Raw genomic sequence first — 24,333 nt, forward strand, 5'->3', positions numbered from 1 at the left:
TGGTTTTGTGCCTTGCCATAATTATATAGGAAGTTGTGGCTATAGAATGCCGTTACGGTGTTTCCCCGAGAGCACGGTTGGTAAGAAGGGGAGGATTTAAAAAAAAGGAGAGAAGAGGAAATGAAAGTAAACTCCTTCACCACTGACAATATAGGATTTTTGTTTGTGTCGCTCCAGCTTGCACAATTTGATGCTCTTGAAGTCTTCTGGTGATTCTCAGAGCTGGGGTTTTTGTTAGCTGCCATTGCAAAGTTCAGTTGACTTTCTCATTAGAAATTATAACTAACAGTGTTCAACATTAACCTTCCAGCCATGAGCTTTAAGCAGCGTCCTGCTGGTAGATATTATTCATGGGAGTCATAAAATCACGTTTCCTTTCAGTGGACTGTATCCAGATTACAGAAAATTACTTTAAATGGCTGGTTGTAAAGTTTGTGCGTTTAATATCTAAAAAAAACGTTGACTAGGAACTTACAAAATAGGAGATGGCAGAGGTAAAACAACACGCGCCACTGAAAAGCAGTAATGCCTGTGATATTGGTGTTTTTCTTTATTCAAGCAAAAGCATTTTTAATGAAAATACATTTGGAGGTGTATTTTAAAGTCCAGCTCATGTCTGCATTTCTTTATTTATTTATTTATTTTCATAAAACAGCCTTTCTAAAAGTCCAGTCGTAGCCGTAAAAGCTTTCCCGAGACTCTGACTGTACAAATTATTGATTGCTGTCAAAAGCAAATAATCCTAAACATGATTATTGGAGAACTGGAGCTGTGCAACATATTGCAGCACAATTACCACTGAGATAGTGAGTGCAATCCTGCGATCACAAAGGACAGCTTGTAGGTGATTTGGTAGAATGTCAGATTGAAAGTGACACGCATGCAAATTCAGGATGCCACTGATTTGTTTGAACTGTTGTATGGGCTCAATGCCCACACCTGACACATATTTATGGAGGCTGACACCTTTGCAAAAAATCATTTAAACACCAACTGGTTGTTCATCTAATTGTTGAAACTGTAGACAACAGTCATATGATTGCATACATTTTAAGGCTGAAATCGTGTGTTTTCTTCATTGAACATGGAATTCTGAAACAAATTAAAGCAGAATTGTGAAAAAACAAAAACAAAACAACAACAAAAAGCAGGCTTCAGAATTGTATGGTGTCCAATGTTTTTATTTGGCTCATTGAAGGCAGGAAGTGTCTTTTTTCACACTTAGTTTTAGGGTTTCTAAATATCTGTAGGTTTAATCTCAGCTGTTTTGATGATACAGCTTTCTGTTGTACTCTATTTTTTTTCCTTATACTTGTGTGTAAAAGCAAGAGGCATGATGTTTATTAGAGCATGGAAACTAATAATCTTACTTCTCTTGCAAATCTAATAAAAGCGATTTATCCACAGCTAGTTGTTGTTCCAGACCTTTGACCTTAGAAAAGATGGAGATTGTTCCACCTACAGCTGGTTTCTCCTTTGTCTCGAGGTAGAGGTTATTGACTACGTTACTAATGCTAGAACAAATGGAAGAAAAGCAAGCGGTGCTGGGAGAAGGAAGGCATTATGGTTCCAGTGACTCGTGCTCTAACCAAACCTGGACTTTGCTTTGTCATGAACTCACATCCCTTCCTCTTCTTCTGGGTGGGTTTTCTGGACCTGAACTAGCCAATGTTGTTTTTTTCTCGTAAAGAGAAAAAAACAACATTAGTCTCTGTGTTCTGCCACTTTCCAAAATACAGCTGCTATGCAACAACGTCTGCACAAACACTCAGGTGACTGCCAAAAACACGCAGATTTACTTCGGGAGGTGAGTTGAATTTGTGCTTTTTTTTTCAGGGGGGAGTGAAATAGCCGATTTCTCTCACGTGAACAGATGATTTCTTTGACAACCCCTCATCCGCCGCTGCTGCACGCACAAACACACACTCCCTCTTTTCACAGACAAACCTCGTCCCTGCTGTTTTATGAATGGGCTGGTTGTGAAAGACTGGCTGAGGAAGCACATTGAGTTAAGGGGAGTGAACCTTCATTCATGACATTGACATGAGTTATTTCTCCACCAGCAGCACCTATTTGTGTAAGTGCAGAACTGTTTTTTTTTTTTCTGTCAGACAATGTCTCAGAGATTTCCCATTTTCTGCACATTCTTTCAAAGTAAAAATATAATTTCTGCTTTTTTTTTTTCATTTTGGTCTCATCATTCAAATATTTCCTTCGAAGTCTAAGCAAACATGCAAAGCTGCATGCCATTTTGCACCTGTCCTACCTATGCGGTCTGGTCTTTGGAGGATTTGATGGTCCAGGCGTATATTTGTTTTACAGCTTTCAATGAGGGAAATAAAAGCTTCCCAGAGTTGATTCAGAGTGGCGTTGTCAAAGCTGAGGGTGGGGGCGCGAGGATTAGAGTCGGCAGCACAGCTTTGTGAATGGATGGCAGTGTGCGCTTCATTACAGGAGAGCTGGAGGAGGGAGAAGAGACCTTTTTCATGCCGTTTATCCCCGAAACAATCAAAGAACTGTTGATGTTCTGCTGCGCTCATGTTGTTGTGGATTAAGAGACCTTCTGCCGCTAAAATTTTGTTTTCAGTGAAAATAAGCAAAGACCAAAGTTAGAGGATTCTGTAAAAAAAAAAAATAAAGTTGTTGTACTTAGCATTTTCTAAAGTAGTGGGATATATTAACAATTTAGTAAATAAACGATCAAAATAAAATGTTCTACTTTCCACAGTATCACAGGTCTGCTCCCCTCTTAAGTTGTACTCTCTACACTTAAGCATTTTTAAGCTAACATTGTAGAGCTGTACGGAGATATGAACCGCTAACTCGCTTTTTCACCGTCTATGAGGGTAAAACTACAAATTTCTATGTGTTTTATTTGTATTTTGTGTGACGAACCAATGCGTAATTCATACGTGAAGGGAAAAGGTTTTCTTTTTTTTATCTTTACTGATAAAAATGTGGAAAGTGTAGCACACATTTTTACTTAGGCCCTTACTTACCACGTTGTAGAATCACCTAAGCTGCAGTAACAGCTGTAGGTGTTTAGTGTATGTCCACACCAGCTTTCCACAACAAATTTGAAGTCTTGCCACAGAATTCTACTCCAAACTTTGACTGGGCCATCCTTTGGGCTGATCCATTTAATTGTAGCTCATTTTACTTATGAAAGTTGAGTATTTTGCGACCACTAACACACTTTTTTTTTCTATTACTTGTGTATAACTCCATTCATTTTCCCATCAACTCTGATCACCTACCTTCCCAATGCTGAAGAAAGGCATCCAATCAGCATGACGCTGCACCTGCCACGCAGATTCATGCGCAGTGACATTACCAGTTACGCTACAAAGTTAACGCATTTGTCAAATTTAAGCACAACATCCAAGCACATTAGCATTAGCACCTTAAAAACACAGAGTGTGCGGCAGTGGATGAACGTGATCATGGCCTGCTGACACCGACCAGAAGGTGTTCAGGATGAGATGAGAGCCATCCTACGAGGATATTGATCCAGGAGCACAGAAGGAGGAGATGGAGAGGGTTGATAGATGGCTTGATAAAGATAAAGCTCAGATAAATCAGCTTGAAAGCAGACGAGGGGAAGGAGAGGGGTTAAAAATGTGCCACGAAGAGTTACGGCTGAGATCCCGATCGGGAAAGCGAGGGTCAAACAAGAGGGCAGCCGAGGTGGAATTTGCAAGAAGAAGCTGTGGATGTGGCATTTATGCTGATAATCCTGAGCAAGGTGTTCCGGCATGGATCCATTATCTCTTGTTGATTTCATTACCTCCGCAGGTTGCACCTCATAGAAAGCCAACACACACACACCCTTTCGACACATGTAGCACACAAGGGTACACAGTTCATTATTTCATTTCAGTAACAGTGTGGGGACTAATCAATGGCTACATTAAACATTAAGAGAGGGGGACAGATATATTGGGGGGAGAGAGGGCTGAGTGATTGAGAGCAAAGAGTCAATATTGAGGCAGATTAATTACATCCAGGCCTCGTCTTTGATGGGACGTCCCTCTTGCTGCACGTGTCCTGAGACAGGGATCTATTGTATCTGGTCCACTAAACTGCGGCAGGGTAGAGAGATTTATAACAACCCAGCGGCCGTTTACAAAAAGCTAACGCTGCACAGTTGAAAGTGAATTGGACAGCTGGGACAACATAAAATGGCAGAACGTGTACAGTTAAATCTTAATTCCCTCGAACCTCCAGGGAGAGCGGGAATGAGGTGAAGTTTCCGGGTTTCAGGAGCAGGAACCGTTCTGAGAAAAACCAGAAGCGTTCTCGTTGAGGAAGAAATGTTCTCACCTCTCAAGAAAAAAAAAAGCACTGCGCTCTGTTTTGAGTTCATTAAAAGGAAGTGAAACTATGATGTGTGCAGATTTTATACTTCAGCCCCCTTTCCCAGGATTAGTGTCATTCACGTCTACATCCTGTTTGGTAACGCAGTGAAATGCCCCGTGGGTGTTTTTAACAGTCAACAATGACCCCAAAAAACGTCTCTTCGGGCCTGTTGTCTTCTTGGATGCTACCGCTGCACTCTTCATCAATCCAGTTAGACTTGTTTGGCATGTATCTGACAGCCATGCTTTAAAAATTCAAGGGGACCGAACCATTATCAGATGGGAGTGGACGATCCGTAAATCAGATAGAGCAGACACTAATGGATCCAGCACTCCAGATAGATACTGAAGCGGCTCTCGAGCCTGCTGGCTCTCAGAGACGAGGATGAGCTCGTTAGTGCTGCCCGGCCTGTTCGTGTCTCTCTAAATGTGCAGTGACCTGAGAAGCATGCACACATGTCCGGCACATGTTTCCATGCGCCAGTGGATTGGCTGGTCGGCCTCTGCAGCTGAAATACTCTGGATTAGACCGTTTCCTCAGTTCCTCTCTCTCTCCCCTGGTGATGCACATCATTTAGCACCCGCTACAAACTTGGGACCTCTGTGTAAATATGACTAATTTCTGTTCTTGAATTCCCGTGAAAAGAACATGTGCTTATTGACATCTGTGATTGAGCTGTTAGTCATTTGTCTGACAGCAGCAAGGCAATATTTTAGCAATACTGTAAGCAGGATTATTGCTCAATATAGCTCTGATGTGTCATTTACTATTAAATAATGTAATTTATCAGAAAGATTAATAACAAAGATCAGGGCCTCTGGTCTAATGTTCTTTGGTGAGAAACGTCCTGGGCCACAACGCTAAAACAGAGGACTTGATTGGCATAAACCAAATATAGAAAAGAAGAGCTTCATATCAACTTCAAAGCGTCGAGGTGCAGGACTCATTGTTTGGGGAATATTTTGTTGTAGCAGGTTCTGGTCGGTTTGGTTCTTGGGGGAGGAAAAATGTGACACCATTTGTAAAATAAATAAATGAAGCTGGAGCATTGGGCCGTGCCGCACGATAACGAGTCAGAAGGTCCCAGTAAATCCTCCAAGGACTTGCTGAGAATTACAAAATGCGAAGTCCTGGGCTGAGTCAGAACTCTTATTTTTCTATTTTGTACATGCAGGAAATCACCTCAAACATCTTTCATTTGGCACTTCAAGCACAGACGTACACAACTTCTTCTCACCGCAAAATTAAACCAATCACAGCTTATTTTAAGGACGCCTTTCGTGCATTCAGTTGTAACACAAAGTGATTTACAGAGGTCCAGACAGCACATTGAATATTTGCCCATGGTAAATGACCCGCACTTGTATTGCACTTTATCAAGTCTGAGGACTCCAAAGTGCTTTACACTGCAATCAGTAATTTACCCTTTTAAACACACATTTGCACACTGATGGTGTAAGTCACATTGTAGCCACAGCTGCCCCCGGGGCACTCCGTAAGAAGTGAGGCTGCCATTGGAACCACTGGGCTCTCTGGTGGTGGTCAGAGAGCCCAGTGGTTCCAAATAAAACCCCGACTTTCTGCACTATTAAGATCAGAGGACGAAACTTTTCTCTAACCTGTATGTTTTAAGCTAGACAAACATGACCATTTGCAACATCTGTGACTTAACTTCATCCTTTTTTACAATCAAAGTCTCATTTTTATTATCCTTCACCTCCCTCCAACTGGAACAACCCCATGTGTCTATATCACACACAAGGCTGTGTAAAACGCCACATCGTGTAAGATAAGAACCAGATCTGGAGATAGCTTGAATCGTATTTGTTTAACCAGACTTACTGAGTGTTTGTTGGGGGGGTTTAACTGCACAGTCGCATGCTCTGCACTTTAGCTTGTTCCTGTCACCTGGTTTGACACTGATGCTCGCTTCAGATGATTGATTTTGAGCGGGGCTGCCGTGCGCTACAGAGTTCCAGGGGCTTAAGACTTGGCCAAGCTGGAAATAAACATCCAATGTAATACTCTCCAGACGCTCTGTGTCTTCTTGCTGGATTTCTGCATACTGAAAGCCCTTAAAGGGAGGAAATAATCTATCCAGAATTAGATGGAGTTGTTTCATATTCGGTCACTTTGCAACCACAAAACCGTTGTGTATTTTGTTGAGGTTTCATGCGATAGAGCAACACAAAGTGGTGTACAAATGTTAGGTGGAAGGAAAATGTTCCACGGTTTTTAAAATATTTTTAAAATCTGAAAAGTTGTATTTGTATTTACCCCACTAATGCTTTATAGGCACACTATTCACTGCAAGATTTGTAAGTATCTCTCTACCAACTTCACACATTGTGAGACTGAAAATTTTGGTCTGGACTTTGACTGGACCATTCTATCACATGATCTTAACCATTTTTCATTTATTTTTTTGTAGTTCTAGCTTTATGTCCTGCTGCATTATAAACTTCTGCCCCAGTCTTAGGTCTCTTGGATCCAGTAACAGGTTTTCTTCCAGTATTATCCTGTTTCTAACTTCATACATATTTCCATCTACTGTCAGAAAACTGCGCTTAAGGTTATTTTCAGAGCCGGATTTTTTGGTCACATAAAGCATCTTGCATGAAAGCAAATAAGTTTGGTTTTGCTCTCATCTAAGCAAATCACTACCTGGCCGCTACATGGCTTGTTGCAAACTATGAACGGATTTCTTATGACTTTTTTTATCTGTAAAGATCACCTGCTTGAGTGAAAATGAATGATATCTGATTGGCAGCTAAGAGTGACAGTTAAGTATGGAAAACAATAGCTGCGTCTTAGTAGGTGACTGTGGCTCAGCAGGAAGAGTGGACAAGACACTTAACTATGTTGCGTAACAATATGTGCATCAATGTAGGAACGTGTGTGTGAGTGTGTGTGTGTGTAGGCTAGAATAAGGTGATTCTAGTGTAGTAAACTATGGGCAGGCAATATAGCTAGATTATTCCCATTTTCATTTGCTTAATTGAACACAGCTCTGTAAGTTGTTCATGGTTTGGTATTTTGTTTAATAACCTAACCTGCTTTAAACTTCTTCACCTTGCCGTTTGTTCTCTAAAGTCCTACAGTGAATCTCTGAGTCTTCCACAGCTGGATTGATGCTGAGTTTAAACTAGACCCGGTTAGACTTCTGGTGATGTTTGTTTGCATTGGATTTGATTTGGAGGCATCAAAACAAATGGGAATGAACCCATGTGCACACACGTTTTAGCTTTTTATCCGCATATGTTTTGAAACACAAAAAATTGTTAGAATAATTCTTTGTTTTTTTTAAAGTTTTAACAATTCAACATATTACAGATTGAGTGGATATTTTCACACCACATTTGCATGACTCAGTTTAGAGCCTCATTGTACAGAAAAGAGCGTGTGTGTTTGTGGCAGGGGCTGATTGTTGAGCATCCCTCTTCATGCAGTCTGTTTGTGGTAGGTATCTACTGAATGGGAGTCCTACCCGTGTAATGACCCATCTACTTCCTAAAGCACTCAGCCATGACCATCACCTTTCACCCTGCATCCTCCCCTGTCAAGAGCCAGCATTTACATATGTAAACGTCCATCTCAGCCTTGCTTGTTGCAGGGGAGGGGAGTTCGGGTTTCACTCCTCTACGAAGGAATTAAAACAGGGTGCAGAAAGAGACACCAAAAAGAGTAGCACAAAAAATAAAGAAGGTGGAGATAAGACGGGCTTTGAGTGAGGAGGGGTCTCTGACCTTATGGGTTTAGGAGGTGACGGGGAAGCCGCTACCTTCGTGACACAGTGCGCTGTCTGTATTATTTCAAAATTGTCCGCTTTGGAGGGCAACAACCATTGTGTTTGGAATCTGTCTTTGCACTTCCAAACACCCTTCACTACCTCAGGGCTCGGAGTGCGTAAGCTCACACAGAGGCCCTTCAAACCTTGTGTGTGGAAATATGAGGACCTCTCTTTGGAAGGGTAATGTAACATGTCAAGAAAGAAACTGCTATAGGAGGTCATATTGCCCCAAAATAAAAGCAGGAAGAGAAGGAAACCTGAAGAACATAACTTTGCCTGGATCTGTTTACAAGACTGCCAGCACTTTATAAACTTCAGCCGCAAATCTGACATCATTTAGACAGGAATATTTACTGTAACATGCACGACAGTTTATAATAGTTGCTGGAGACCAGAGCTGGTATTATTCTAAGAACTATTCGTGGATCTGGCTGCAAGGTTACTCTTCATTCGGAGATTTTAGGTTTTATAGATGTTTAGTTTCAGAGATGTTCTGCAGAATGTGGTCTTTTGAGGAGACAAAAAATATATATCCTAAACCTCAACCTGCTCTGAGCTCCATAAATACTGAAAGCTATCTAAATAGTTGCTACAAGCTTTTTTTATTTCAAGCTTTTAAATGTAAGATTTTTTAGAAAGAAAACTATATTACTAATCGTTAGCATCAATGTACAGGACAGAAATGTAAGCATGGATTTAAAAACCGCTTAACTGTTTTCACTGGCAACATGCGATCAAGCAGTGGGAAGAGTTTTGTTGAAACTGTCCAAAAATGTCAATGAGAGAATAGTATCACATGAACTTCTGAGAATATAGAGCAGGTTGCTTTAAAATGTACCAAAAGTTGTTTTTATTCCAAAAATGTGTATTTGGTCCTAAAAACCATTATCAGGGCTTGTCTAACTCATTTTAAGGTTTATTAGATTATATTATTGTTGCACGCTGAACATTATAAATGTATTTTATCACTCTTACTTATCAAAGCCACTGGCCAGTGCTAACACTGTCCTAGCCCAAATAACAAATAGAAAGACGGGATACTAGGTAGGTTAACCAATCAGTTGTAAGCATAAATTTAATTAATCACGTCATTTCAAATTATTTTTGGGGGGAAAAAGTAACAAAGGAACTAGGAAATGTAACTTCAAATAATAAATACATATCATTTTATCAAATTCCACATATAATTATTGAATTGTATATTAGTGAAAGTGTTAACTGCATTTACAAGAAATTCATATCTTGGCTTCATGGTTTAACATGGAGGTTTTATAGAACTGACACATGGAGGCTGCAGTTTGAAGCAATCTGAGGGTTCAGCCTCTTTTTTCCAGTGCGTATAGTTGGGATGAGTCAGGAAATAAACCAACAGCCTGGAACTGAAAAATGAGTATCGAACCCGTTATAAAAAGAGGAAACATTTGTGTTTGGGTCATTGATGTTTTGTAATTGTTAGGGAATTATTTTTAAAAAAAAACATGTTAGTTGAGCTTGAAAAACTTGGTAGAAAAAGGCTGTAGGGCAAAGAAAAATATTCTGTTTAGTTAAAATGATATATATCTTCACTGAACTGGAACCAAGCTGCACAAAAAAAAATTTAAAATTAAAACACGGAAACATTTCTGGTACCGTCTGACATTGTTCAGGTTAAACAAGAACCGAGAAGGGCGACATCAAGGGCAGCATCCCTCCCAGTCGTATTCGTTTGCTCTGCGCCGTGAGTCAAGTTGCGCACACTCCCTTTAAGGATTGTTTGCAGTTCATGACCGTGCCTGAGAAGAAAAGAGGGGAATGTCAACAGACAAACACACTCATATTATTAGAGCAGCAGTCATGTGCCACCCTCTGTGTGAACACACCGGCAGACGCTGTGCCGGAGATTCGGAGGAGGCAGGAATCCCCGTCGTGTCTGTCTGGGAAATCTGGGTAAATGCTCTCTAATCCTGTTGATCCCTGGCTAAAGCCAACACTTCCTCACCTGCCCGCCTGCCATGGGAGAGTGACTACAGAGCAAAAAATAGGAAGGTCGCGATGAGGAGAAGTGCCACTCGGCTGTCGGGTTATTTATTGAAAATGTTTGATCTTTCCGAGGCGCACCGGTCAAAGTGAAATGACAGGAATGTAAGAGCGCACTTGTTCTGACGAATTTGTTTATCTAGGGTGGCAAAAGTGATTTAAAAATGAAATATGATAAATTTGTGTGAAGAATTGTGGGGAGTTGACATAAGACAAAAAAAACAACCTCAATAGTTGATATATTGGATTGAAAAAGTCCTGAGCCTTTTTACAGTTCGTCACATTACATCCACCAAAGTTAGTCTACTTTATTTGGATTTTATGTAACAGTCTGCTGCAAAGTAGCACATAATTATGAAGAGGAAAAAAACCATACGCAACTGAAAATTTGTCAGAGGTTGTCTTATTTATATTCATTCCACCTGGATCAAATCACTTTTTGCTTCACTTGTTTTATGACATCACTCTATTTTTACACTGTCTTTCCACCTTGCAGTGATAAGCTGTTTTATGTTTGTCTGTCGCCTTGTGCAAAATTCACTGTAACATGTAAGAGGGGACAAAGTCCGAGAGGTGCGAATAGTTTTCCAGGGCACCGTTTAATCTCCTGTCCAGCTTTTCTTCTCACTTTCTACCTCACAGCCATTTTGTGCTTCATTCAGTGAGCCAGATGTTTTTTTTTCTCCTTTTTTTTTTGTGAATGGAGGACATTACTTTGTAATTACCTGGGCTGTGCTTTCAGTGTGGCCTGTTCCGTCAGATCCACGCCCACGGCAGACACACACACGCACACACATATTCAGCAGACAGATGAGCCGACGAGCGCACACACACACACGAATGCGTGCCTCCCTTCCCCAGCTGGAAGCGCACAGCTGCTGCTGTTTACCCTGTCGGGACCAGAAAAACATCCTGTACAGTTCTCTGGGTGAAAACCTCCCCTCACATAATAAACACGAGCCCTCTGCACAGTTTGAAGCTCCACTTTGGGTGGTTTTTGTGGCCGTCGAGGCAAAAGGTCGCCTCCAGCAGTCGGGCTTGACAGACAGTTCAATATGTGGCCGTTTGAGGGGATCCTTTATACCGCATGTGACTTCATTGGGTTATGTAAGATTATCTGTCAATGCACGGAGACAAAGGGATGGTTAACATCTGGATGCAAACAAGAAAGAAACGCTGAGCCACAGATTTTGCCCTTCTGAAAGAGACGTGACGTTTGCTTTCATCGGCAATCAGGCGTCTTTCTGGCCTCCATGCCTGTTTAGCTTTCATTCCGACTTCGACAGAGGAAGTTTTGGCTGCTGTTGTGTCTGGACGAGAAAAAAAAAAAAAAAAAAAGTGGGCAAGGACACTCTGGGCTCCTGGAATGCAGTCGTGTGCAAGCATGTGTGCTTCCTTGTCCGTGTTTATGTAACTGTGTATTTATACGTGTCTGTTTGCTGCCCTGTGCTTCCACTGACATTCGCTAAAGTGTTTTTGTTTTTTCTTTTTGTTTTTTTTCTTTTCTTTTTTGCTGGCACATAAAAGACATTCCAGCGCAGACAGGAGAATTACCCTTTTGCCTCAAAGCTCACCGACAGTAGTATCGGGGCAGGGTTGAACCACAAAAGAATCTAGAAACGTCTATTGTTAATGTGCATGAGCTAACCCTGTGTCTGCTTTCTGTTTATCGTCTCTTGTAGCAGTGGCATTTCACAGTCCTCCAGTCACCATCAAAAAGGAACCACAGAGCCCTGGCTCTGACCCCAGCCAGTCCTGTAGCCACAAACAAACCTTCAGCTACCCCAGCGGAGAGCAGTGCCTTTATGCCAGGTATCATGGTTTTTCACCTTGATATGCAGAATAAAGCCAAAGTTTCCATGACCATCAGCACTCTCTTTGGAAAAGTCAAGTACAGATTTGCTTCTTCTGTTAATTTTATAAGGAAAAGTAGCTGTAAAGCACTCGATAAAGAGATAATGCTTAATTTGAGCGTCTCTAGCCCCCTGCAGGTGCTTGGCAGTTTAGGTGTTACCAAAATGCCAGTGTGAAAAGTCATCAGAAAATAGACTTATGGAAGCAACTGTTGCTGCCCGTCACTCTGGCAATAGTTTTCAGGCCATTCTCAGATCATTTGAAGCCCACCATTTTCCAGCGAGAGAAGTTATTCACAAGTGGAAAACATTTAATGCAGGTGCTAATATTCTTGGAGAGTTCTGCAAGTCCTCTGTGCAACTTTCCACAGACATTGCAGAAAAATCCAAAGTTCTACCCCAGACTCCAGAGACCTAATTTGTCTGTACAGTCACACCAAAGTTGAAACAAAAAAAACAGCACAAATCGAAAAATCTGAGCACGTATGTCTTGTTTAGAAAGGTTGCCGAGAAAAAACATATTCTCTCTGAAACAGAATGTGGCATAACTTGTAAAGTAGCGTCTGAATGAACAATAGGACCAGTGGAACATTGTCTTTGGTGCAGATGAGACCAAAGCATCTTAATCTTTACATTTTCTGTATCCTGTATCTAACAGAACATAATCAAATTCCATGCAAAAATGTTGCCTCTTTTTTCCAGAATTTCACAGAGAATATAAAATTACACTCATCCAGTTTCATTAGGTTTGGAATGAAAAGTGTTCCTGCAGCGCTCTGGCTGTTTTAACTCTTTAGCATTTAAGTTGAAACAGGGTAATCAAGTTTCAAAAAGAACAATGATTGGTTGTCTCTGTAAATGCTTGCTTGAATAGTAAAAATAAATAAATAAATAAAGCAAACAGCAACTCAGTTTGCTCTTTCTGTGCAGCAATGGTTAGACATGAACGATGGCCTACTAATGGTGAGCATACAACAAATCTGAAACCACACATTATTGACAGAAGAGCGCTAACCCATCTCCCATCAGCTCTGTTTGTTGTATTGACTGCAAAAAAATATATAAAAAAATAAAAAACATTGCTCCTTGTTGTGACATGAATTCCTGTATGAATTTCTGTCGTTTTTATCAACAGTGCCTATGAGCAGAAAAGGGCTGCGGGAGGAGCAAAGAGCTCCTGTCCAGGGACTCCCATGTCCCCGATGCAGCAGCATTACTCCCCCAAACCTGCAGCAGCTGGACGGCCCGACGCCGGCTACCTGAACCCAGCTGCCACGTCCCAGCCCCTTCCCAGCAACAATTACCACATCAACAACAGGTTATAGAGGAAAAAAATGCACTTTTTACTTACTTACTTAATTTTCCATGTTTTGTTGCATAGATCCAGTAAAGGATCCAATATAAGATCTTTAAGTTGAACAATGTGTTTTTATCTTCCAGTTCCAGGTTTCAGGGCACTTCAGCAGACCCTATGTGCCCCCAGTTCCCCCCACCAGCGCAGGCCTTTCAGCGCATGCCGTCTGCCCCAGCTGGACATGGCACTGGAGGATGTGGCGTGGGAGGCGGTGGAGGTCCAGGGGGTGGCGGCGGCGGCGGCGGCGGTGGAGGCGGTGGTGGTGCGGCGTATCATCGGCAGCACTCTGACCCCTGTGTGCCATACCTGCAGCAAAGCTTTAAACAAGAATACCTGGACCCTATGTATGAGCGAGCAGCTCACATGGCAGGACCGGGCCACGGACAGGGGCACGGACCCCACCCACATCCGCACTCACATCCACAGCCACACAGGTTTCCACCAGCCCACATGATGGTTAAGCAGGAGCCCACAGACTACACCTATGAACCTGGTGAGTGATGATGTCTCCATACTGAAACGGTTTAGCTTTAGGAATATATATTGCCGTGTTCAGATGCAGCCACCGTGTAAAGTTTAGTACCTAAACCCTTGACAGAAGCACCTTTGTGTAGCAGAAAATGAACACTGCACATCACCCTGAAGTCTTGAGACATTGTGTTGACCAGAATGATCTGGTCAAAGTCCCAACTAACTTCAATTCAAGAATCTGAGGGAACAATTGAAAATTGATTTTTGACATTTTTCTTCCATATGGCTTTCACCAAGACTTCTTGTAACTTTCAATGGTCTTCTTACCATTTATCCATAAGGAACAGCTGTGTTGTTCCTCATCATCGGTTTCCGAGGAAATATTCAAAAATGATTTTGATACAAATAAGATGTTTGTTTTTTTTACTTAAATAAAGAAAACAATTAAATGTGGACCCTATAAAACCAATCAATATTGGTGAATACAAGAATGTTCTTGTGCAGTAAATCCATATTTTGGCCACTTTTTTCCATGTTTATTTTTGCATTGAGATGAAAGGTCTCTGGTGAGCGTGGCTAACTAGAGAACAAAATGTACAAGAGGAAAACAAACTTTTCCCCATGAATGCCGACTGCCTCTCAGCCTCCGAGACTCCTCCTTTCAACTCTCTGACACTCTGCAGCAAAAAGAAAAAAGGAAAGAAAGAAAAAAAAGTTTAGTTTCTTCTTTTGGCCGCAGCTTTTCTCCGCCCTCTGTGAGAGTGAGAGAGGCAGAGGAATTTCATTGAGAAAATGGAGGGCACTGGAAAGACTAGAGTCCCTCGCGGAGTGCTCCAGGGTTTCAGGTTGCAGCAGTGGCTTCCTTTTTCTGCAGGCAGATGAACTCATAATGGAAAAATGAGTGTGCCGGCGGTAACTCAAACCTCTCACTGGCTGGCTTGCAGGAGAGGGTGTGTGTGTGGAAGGAGGGCAATGCTGAAGGTGGGGCGGGAGGTGGACGGGGTGGGGTAGCCGGCTCAGGCGCTTTAACGACGAGCTGCACAGGCAGGGAGCTCATCGGCTCGTTTCTTTCTGAGAAATCCAACACTTGGCACACATTCTGTCCTCGTTCACCTGTGTTCAAGATTCTCCTTAGCTGACTGGGAACCTTTCGGTGCAGATGGCCCGCAATGACATGAGCTGAATCGTGAAGTAAAAAAGTGTTCCTGTTCCTGCAAATCACCACATTTGAGACAAACGTTCACAGTCTTAAGACAGAAGGAAGAGGGAATTACAGGAAGATGTTTGTTTTTTTTTCTGGATAACTGCTATGTGGAGAGATTTGAATGTGGTGAAGATTTAACAAACGTCGGTGTCCAGTGTCACAAAAGGTTCATTATTCAGCGCTAATTTAACAGAAAGTCCTGGTTAAAAGTTTCACTCCTACCCCAAACCTGATTGAATCAGATGATTTACAAAAATTTATATTTAAAGAATGATCAACTGGCCTGATAAGTGATCAGTAAAGTCAGTAATGCGAACATCTTGTGATACAGTTACATCTTCATTTCTTTTATTTATTTATTTTTTACTTGTCAAGACAAATGGGTACTATAGAGGAAGTCAGTTGTGACTCCAGTCTGCCTCACATATGGAGCCCATGTGCATGCGTTACTTAGTTTGGAAAATATATAAAACAAAAACCTTTTTATCCCAGAGTTTTTAGTGTGTTAATGCCCCCATCGCTGCATTATGCCTCTGCTTTTAGTTTTCATGGCATAGAAATATATTGTTAAATCATCACCTACTAAGCATTCAACACAGTAGAATGTACCGTTTCATCAAATAAGCCAGACCTTATTTTCCAGACTTCCACCACAGCAGCAGAATTGATCCAACTTGCAAGTGAAATGTCACAGAAATAAGCCAGTAATAGTTTTACCTCATCTCATGTTGTCTGCACCATTAAAGATTTACTGAGCATGCCTTGGAAGAATGCTTAAAACGTAAAGTGAAACTGACAGCATGATCTTTTTTTTTCTTCTTGCTAGCATTTAAATTTCATTACCCCACACTGTGAGCTGGTCCTTAAATACGGAAAAACTAATAACACAAGTTAGTGGTGTCGTGGCAAAAGTAACGTAACCCTTTCTGACAAAGGTGAACACTGATCACGACGTAAAAGTGGAGCGCGTCAAAAACAAGGCGAACATGCCGCGAAGACGTGACAGGACTTGACGTTCCACAAAATCCCCTTCGTTCTCCCACATCTGGACGTGTGGAACATGTTTTTTTTGTTTTGTTTTTTTACATGCCACCATACACAGCAAAGTAGGCCACGTTGTGACAGCAGCTTATCTGGGTGATTAACGCTCAAGGCTCCAGATTGACGCACCTTTAAAGAAAAAATAAATGACATTGGCTCCGTGCGTCGCTGTTGATGTGGGCTGTTAACATGCTGTTTAAACGGGAGGGGGGGGGGGAATGCGTCCCGAAGCTTTAACGTCATCCTTTATAATGGAAAAAATAGCAATGAGGCTGGGTTTTTAAGCAAGTGGAAAACAAAGGCCGGACACTATAAACAAAGACGGACACATGCCACCACTTTGCACTCCATTTTGAAAACAGAGTCTTTGCAGTGTTTCGTCACTGCTGCCGTGTCAGTTGAAAGACACAAACGGCCTTTTTTTTTCACTCGGTGCACAATTAACCCCGGTGCTCTCGCTCACACCCTAATCTACCCATCACTCTCTGTTGTTGTTGCCAGACGTATCATTTACACTATGATCCAAAGTTGCTGCCCCGGAATGGAGGGCTTGATTTTCCCCAGTGGCATCTTATCGCAACCGCAGTTCTGCAGCTGCATTCCCCCGGAGTGAGTCACTACAGTGAGAGCCACAGTCAAAGGGCTGTGCATTTCAGTTGTTATCCACTTGCTTTTCTCGGTGATGCACTTGACGGATAGCTGAAATAAAAGAATACCAGTAAACACACAGAATAGCCACTGACTCATCGTCTTTGTGTGTGCACAGACAGGTATAGAAAAGGAAAAGCACACGCACAAAGGTGAGCAGCTCAGTTAAAGGAAATGAAGCACAATGGCTTTGTGTAGCAAATACAGCTTTTTGAGTCAATCTATGATGAAGGTGCGGGAACGGGTAAAAAGTGCTACTTTTTTTGTCCTGATCCTTGTTTAAATATACCCACGGCAGCAACAGGAGTGAAATTATGTGTGATTCATTTGTTCTTACAATGCTAGTGGTGTTCATATAATATATGTGCATTACACACCACACACCCTTTCTCAAATGGGTACTGCAACTTACTACTGTTTAATCATTTTTCCTCACTTGTGCACATATGTAAAGACGTCTGTAAAAAAAAAAAAAAAAAGAAAGAAAGAAAAAATTGCGGATCTATGATTTTGTCCAATTTGGTTTTATGTTTGTACTGTAATTCTGACTCAGCTCTGTCTTTGAGACTGAATCCCTTCACTGCAACACCTCAACTTCTAGTGCACCTTTGCCCAATTCCAATTTTGTTTTCGATTATCACAGCTGCTGCCACCACTGCTTTCTTTCGCGACGAAATAAACCCCACATGTTCATGAACGTTTCTGAAGAACATCAATGAAACATTAATTTCAAATCTTGACCCAGATTCTCATTTGAATTTAGGACTTTGACTGAACTATTCTAACACCAATATGTTTTGGTCTAAACAACTAACTCCCTGTCTTTGCACAAGTAAATGCTCTCTGTGGCATGTCACTTCCACTACCTTGTTTAATAATGGGGATGCTATGTTAGGGTGATATGCAGTGTTAATTTCCATTCTCAAATAGCATTTGGACTAAAGAGGTACACTTTGGTCTCATCCAACCAGATCAGGTTTTTAGCATGTTTGCTGTGTCCTCTAAATGACTTATGGCAAACCCCAAACAGAGCCTCCTATGACTTTTTTCTCTTTTTTTTCAATCATTGGCTCTCCACTCTTCCATAAAGGCTTGTGTACTATGCAACTAATAGCTTTCCTATTGCTATAGATTTGTGCAGTTCGTCCAGAGTAACCATGAGCCTCTTGGCTGCTTCTATGATTAATTCTCCATTTGTCCAGCATGTCAGCTTAGGTGGACCGCCATGTCTTGTTTGGTTCGGAGTTCAGCCATGCTCCCAGATGAAGGAATGCCCCTGGTGCTATTAGATCATTAGAGCTGTTGGGATGTTATTTTATATCCTAAATCTGTCTTTAACTTGTTCTATGTGTTCTCTAACAAAGTCTAAGACTGTCACAGAACATCGGCATTTATTTATTTACTTAGTGGTATCAAAATAAAAAGGGTCTGATTGTGATTTCTTTCCGCACTTTTAGATATTGTCCTTGGATTGAACATTTATTAACATCAGACCAAATGGATGTTCTGTTCTTGCGGTACATCAGTCTTAGCTGAGAAATGCAGCTCTATTTTGTGGGGGGGTTGTAGTGGGGGGGGGGGGGGTATCAGTGAAACTCCTCAAACTACACATTACGGTGTTTAAGCCCTGGGCGTAAATAATCAAAATTAAGTTTAGGTTTAAGAACAACAAGGGAGGAGGGGATGAAATAAGATCCATCTTGTGTTACTGACCTGTGGCTCTTTCTGTTTGTGTCCCAGATGTGCCTGGTTGTCCCTCCATGTACCACCACGCCGAGGGCTACCCAAACCCCCAACACAGCAATGAAGGTAACAGTGATTTTTTTTCTCATTGTCTTGATCAACTTTTATTGCAAAAAGAAAAAAAAAACTCTTTACATTTTTTCCCATTTTAAAATCTAAAAGCGTCACAGCTTCAAGTAGCCGATCGTCCCCCTCTACATTTCTTTCTACTATGAACCTTCACTCATTACAGCTCTGTGGTCATTGGGTAACCAGTGAACAGTGTCCATGTTTCCATTGGCCAACCAGTGGTGTGTTCATGTTTCCATTGGCAGAGGCTCAAAGCTCACCCCTGCCTCATGAATCCTTGAATAAACACAACTCCTGGAAAAAGCAGAATAGTTCCCCAGCAAAAAGGAAAACAGACCCTCCCCTTGCTCCCACTGTTTGCTGGACCATTTTTGGTCAAATTTGGCGTGCCAAAGCTTTCTTAAATGCCTCAAAAAAATATATTAAAAAAATACTTCAACTACAAAATGTGCATTCCTCTTTTGAAAGTGTGTCGTGCGAAGAACGTTCACATTTCCCCTCAGTGTTATTCCAGTGTGAATGTATTTTATGTGAGATAGTATTTAAAGTTTAGCACACGCCCTGATTGCACAGTCGAGTTCTTCTCAGATCCAGGGTGCTGCTGGAAACTCTGACACAGCTCCCCTCTTGTCTCTCAGGCTATCTGTTCGAGAACGACTCCCGCGTTGTCCCAGAGAAGTTCGAAGGTGAGCGCACGCCCTTCATCCCCGCACATTTACACACACCTCAGTCCCAACAGACGAGCTGTTAGCTTAGGGGCAGCAGGCACCTCAGATGAGGTCACTCCAATCTCTATGTCTGCGTTGTAAAGAAACCCGAGATCCCTGACTGAGATGTAAACAGGTTTGTGCGCTCCAAAGCTTTACTAAGTGGATTTGGTTTCATCATGCGGAGCTCCTCTGTCACACAGACGAGCAGTTTCCCATGGTGTGGCTGTTTGTTGGCGCTACAAGCCATTGAGTGAAAAGCCCGAGGTGTCAGTGATGGTTGAACCGGTGAAGCGTGCGACTTCTATGAGAGACAACGGCGGTAACTTAGCCACAGTTCTCATGTTGCTACAGTTGTGTACAACATATCCAGTAACAGGTAAACAACTGAGAAGCAAAACTGGAACATGGGTACGTTAGCCTGCTCACAGCTTCGTTCAAAACTTGGTTGTTGTTTTTTTTTTCTAGTTCTTAACCATGCTACGTTTAGTTTCATGTTGTCCAGTCATTTCTGATCATTTGTCAAATTCTGTCTTAGTACAGCAATTTGTCGCTCTGTATGTAAGTCATACTGCCTACATTGGGAACATATAATATTAGTTAACATCAGGTAACTGATGTTGCACCAGAAGAATTTCAGATTTGCTCATGATCCATAAAGGCCCATTTGATGCTTGATCTTTTTAGTAACTCTTAACTTTGGTTCAAACTTCTTGCATTCAGTAAAAAGCAAAATTAACATTGACCGTCATATTTCAGACAAGTTTGATCTTCCTCAGGGTCACTTTCTGCAAAGCAAATACACCTGTTTGCTTTGTTTTGGTGTAACTAGGTGATTAAAAAAATCATTCTCATTAAACTACTTCCATCATCAAATCCATTATCAATGAAAGTAAAAAAAAAAAAGATGGTGGGAAAGATAATTCATGAAAAAGAAACAAAGAATAACAACATTTTTAAATATTGAAACTGAAAACAACATCACGTAGTAATGAGTTTTCTCATTACTAGTGTTGTTTCTAAAAAATCGAGAAAATCTACTCCAACATTTGAGCCACTTCAGAGTGAGAGCTTTTTAGATTGTTCAGCAGAAGGCAAAAACAGTCAATGTTTCTAGAGTTTTTATTTTATTGTTTTATGGACTTTAATATCAAAATTATTCACGCTGTTTTAGTTCGTTTACTCATATGCATTTTGCCGCTCACTGATTTATTTACAGCGACTTGCACTTTAGACACTGAGGCGTTATTGGGGTTTTTTTTGTTTTGTTTTTATAAGTGAAAAGCCTGGAAATGACGTAGAGAAGCCGAGACACCTAAAGGCATCATAAGAGCACCAATGTGTGACTACAATGAGTCCTTTCTGACTACTTCTCCTAAGACTGAAGCTTTTGTTTTCTGTGTTCCTCACGTCCAGGCGAGGTAAAGCAGGAAGCAGGCGGTGTCTTCCGTGAGGGAACGCCTTACCAGCGACGCGGCTCTTTGCAGCTCTGGCAATTTCTCGTTGCCCTTCTGGACGATCCGGGAAATTCCCATTTCATCGCCTGGACGGGCCGCGGCATGGAGTTCAAGCTCATTGAACCAGAAGAGGTAGATCTGAATTCTGAATTTACCTAAAAAAAAAAAAGTGACTCCTCAAAGTCACAAGGGACCATCCCTCAAGTCTCCTTGAAGAGGCTCAAACTTCATCAGTTGCCAATTTCTTTTAAGTAAACGGAACCAAAGATATGAAACTTTTCTCCATATCATTTGAATATGGAGACCTTGTTCGCTATGGATGACGGGAGGAAACAGATAGGATAAAGTAAGAGCAGGGCAAAGGGGGAAAATGGAAATCACATGTAATTAATCACTTTGTTTTGATCAATTTTACATACAAGGCGTTTTTATTTTTCTGCTTTCAGCAGATGGTATTTTTCCTGTGCAATCCAACATAAACGGTTGTGGTCTTTGAGAAAGAAAAGCTATTTGCTAGCGCTGTAATTTGCATACATTTCAATGGACATTCCCTGAATCCATAATCCCTCATTTTAATGTAGGCAAACTGAGTCAGCACATATAGAGATGCTATTTACATGGTGAAGCTGTTTTAAGAGCAAATCTGCATCTGGGTTCATAATCAGCAGAAATAAAGAAAGCACGTGGGAAAAAGTTGAAGTACAGACTCTCCACTTGTATTTCACCGGTTCAGTCAGCAAAGACCAACTAGCTGTTGATGACAGCTCATAGTAAGACCTACACACAGCTCTCTGGAAAAGCTTCAAGTCATGTCTCATTTCTGTTTATTCTTCTTTCAAGCAGTCAGGCTTTCTTGTGAACCTGGATGGTCTTGCTCAGTAGTCCCCCACACTTTCTAAAGGTTTGTCCAAGGTTTCCATTGGACTTGACATATTTAAAATGCTGGGAGTGTTTAAATCGTTGCGCTCAATACTGTAGCTGCTTAAATCTTCAGATGTGAATTAATCCGGGTTCGCTTAAATGTTTGCAGAAAGAGATGAATAATTGAAGCGCTCAGTTTCAGGTCCATTACTGTACAGCACTCTGTTCACAGATCGAGTTAATGGCATTCATGACTAATGTACAACAGAGATATGAGCAGAGCAGAGGAGTTATTTTGGGATTAGATCTTCTCTACTTTTTTATCCCGATTCCAACTGTGGCATCAGTCCACCTTCCCTCACCGACTCTGATCCCCCACCAGCCCCTCCTCCACCCTCCACCCATTTATTATTCACCAACATGAAACACAATGAATTGATAAACAAAGGACAGCCACCCCCAGTCTCTCTCACCTGAGAGACATTTACACAATGTTTAAGTCTGCAGTGTGATTGGTCCGTTTATGTAGGTTTTTTTTCTTTCTCTCTTTCTTCTTTTTTTTTTTTTTTTTAAAGACAGACAGGTCCATATTGTGTTTTCCATTATCTCTTTACTGTACATTAAAAATGAATGGGCTAAGAGTTTCACAGGAGCAATTAGGCCTGAGAGCGTACTCAGAGATCAAACGGGGCAGCTGGGTGATGAAACTCGTCTTCTTCAGTCGGGACTCTTAGAGCGCCACCCCCCTCTCCTCCTTGCCGTCCATCCCGTCCCTCATGATTCCTCTGAAGTGTTTGTCTCCCTCTCTCCTGTGTGTCCTACTACCAGCTCAGCTGAGAGTTTAATTTAAGACTGTAGCAATGTTTTACAGCTGTTCATTGACAGCCATTGCTCCCCTTTTCACTGCAAAACACTGCGGGACTCTGGTTACATTCAAGTGGTAATGGGTTACATAAAAAAGGAAGTGAATCCACATGTGGGGACTCGCCCCAGCCTTGGCATTTGTTGACGCAGTCAAACTTGAACACCAGACAAGAGTTTGGTTTGCCACTGGGGGCCCTTAGTGGTCATAGTGTTGAATTACACCTGTGATTCATGAACGCTGACGGAAAGAAAACTGGAAAGTGGATGACTGATTTTTCTTTTCCCCAGGTTGCCAGACTGTGGGGCATGCAGAAGAACCGTCCAGCCATGAACTATGACAAGCTTAGTCGTTCTCTGCGCTACTACTACGAAAAGGGAATCATGCAAAAGGTAAAAAAAAAAAACACGATAGCGATGCATTCTGTCAGAAATGAAAAACTAAAAGGTGTGGCATTCATTCAAAATCAACACTCAAGTCTCGAATACGAGTAAATTAGATCCAGCGCAACCAGGCCCCATAAGAAAGCAAGTCGTTCACATGTTCACATGTGTGTAATTACATTTCTGCATTAATCTGCCTGTTCTGTGAAGCACCTCAGAGGTCAAGGAGGAAGTCGTGGAGAAATTGATAAGACGGCTAAGTTATAAAACAGCATCTGTGTGAATATCCCACAAACCAATGTTTGTTTCATAATCTAAAAAAAAAGTAAAGAGTACGATGCTGCTTCAAACCTACAAATAAATGGTAGGCGAGACCAAAGGAGGCTCAAGAGGCTTACTGTAAAATACATGCAGCTTAATTGCAATAAAAGGTGATGCTACAAATTTGTGGGGCATCTCAATATGAATGCACCTCGTTGGATTTCATTTTAATTTGTAAAAAAATAATAATAAATAAATAAAAAAATACTGGAAACCACACTACTACTATCCACCACTTTGTGTGGGTCTATTGCATTACCTCCTCACAAAGCCTTTCTGTTTTATTCTATGCTGCTCACTTTAACGGAGCATTTATCCCCCCCACCCCCATCATACAATCTCATTTGCGTTCTCTGTCTCTTTCTGTCTCCAGGTGGCGGGGGAGCGTTATGTTTACAAATTTGTGTGTGAGCCCGAGGCGCTCATCTCCCTGGCCTTTCCTGACAATCAGCGGCCGAGCCTAAAGGCCGAGTTCGAGCGCTACGTCAACGAGGAGGACACGGTGCCGCTGTCGCACCTGGACGAGGGAGTGCCCTACACCCCGGAACAAGCACCCCAAAACATGGCCCACCAGCCCTACTCCAAAGGCTACATGTACTAAAGCCAGCCCACCCGCAGCTCCTTCTACACCCACCTTCAGAAAGTCCTTCTGTTGTACCAACTCATCATCATACACACCCTGAAGCCCCACCATGCACCTCTTGCACATTGCCCACCCATCCACTTGTATATAAGGCTATGGTGTTTTTGTTTAAATTAATCTCATTAGGGATTTTTGTTTGTTTTGTTTTCTTTTGTTTTTAAACGCTGCATTCGTCCCACATCTGAGGCCTATTCAATACTTAAACATTAACGTGGTTCAAGAGATTGCTTAATAATAAATACTCATAATAATAATACCCCTCAAAATTGAGTCTTGACTGTTTTGTTTTTGTTTTGTTTTTTTGTTTTGTTTTCTAATGATGATTTGGATTATAAATGGGTAAACAAAGGACAACCTGACATTTTGATTAAAACCATGGGTGTCAGTCCTAAACATTCACCACAAATGCTTATAAACTTGAGAAAAAACGGTTAACCTAAATAAGGTAAATCTTAAAATTACTTTTGATTGCAGACCTCCCTGAAAAGATTCAGCTTGTGGGCCAAAGATCTGCAATTGTGTCACATTTAACGATTCAAGAATTTTATCTC

General features: G+C 41.5%; 1 protein-coding gene across 2 annotated transcripts in view; it reads left to right on the plus strand.

Moving 5' to 3' along the window:
* etv4 (ETS variant transcription factor 4) overlaps positions 1–24,048 on the plus strand; it is a 38,794-nt gene extending 14,746 nt beyond the window's left edge. Inside the window, exons 5-12 of one of the 2 annotated variants that reach the window (XM_008437394.2) lie at positions 11,848–11,977; positions 13,154–13,336; positions 13,459–13,865; positions 18,477–18,545; positions 19,187–19,234; positions 20,672–20,844; positions 22,726–22,827; positions 23,513–24,048. In XM_008437394.2, the coding sequence (XP_008435616.2) occupies positions 11,848–11,977; positions 13,154–13,336; positions 13,459–13,865; positions 18,477–18,545; positions 19,187–19,234; positions 20,672–20,844; positions 22,726–22,827; positions 23,513–23,740 (1,340 nt within the window). In that variant the 3' untranslated portion in view covers positions 23,741–24,048. Of the gene's footprint in view, positions 1–11,847; positions 11,978–13,153; positions 13,337–13,458; positions 13,866–18,476; positions 18,546–19,186; positions 19,235–19,307; positions 19,635–20,671; positions 20,845–22,725; positions 22,828–23,512 lie in introns of those variants that run through there. The other variant, XM_081600259.1, reaches the window with a different exon arrangement.
* Positions 24,049–24,333: the final 285 nt, after the last annotated feature.

This window comes from Poecilia reticulata, chromosome 19 (assembly GCF_904066995.2).
Source record: "Poecilia reticulata chromosome 19, P_reticulata-male-v2, whole genome shotgun sequence".
Lineage (NCBI taxonomy): Eukaryota > Metazoa > Chordata > Actinopteri > Cyprinodontiformes > Poeciliidae > Poecilia > Poecilia reticulata.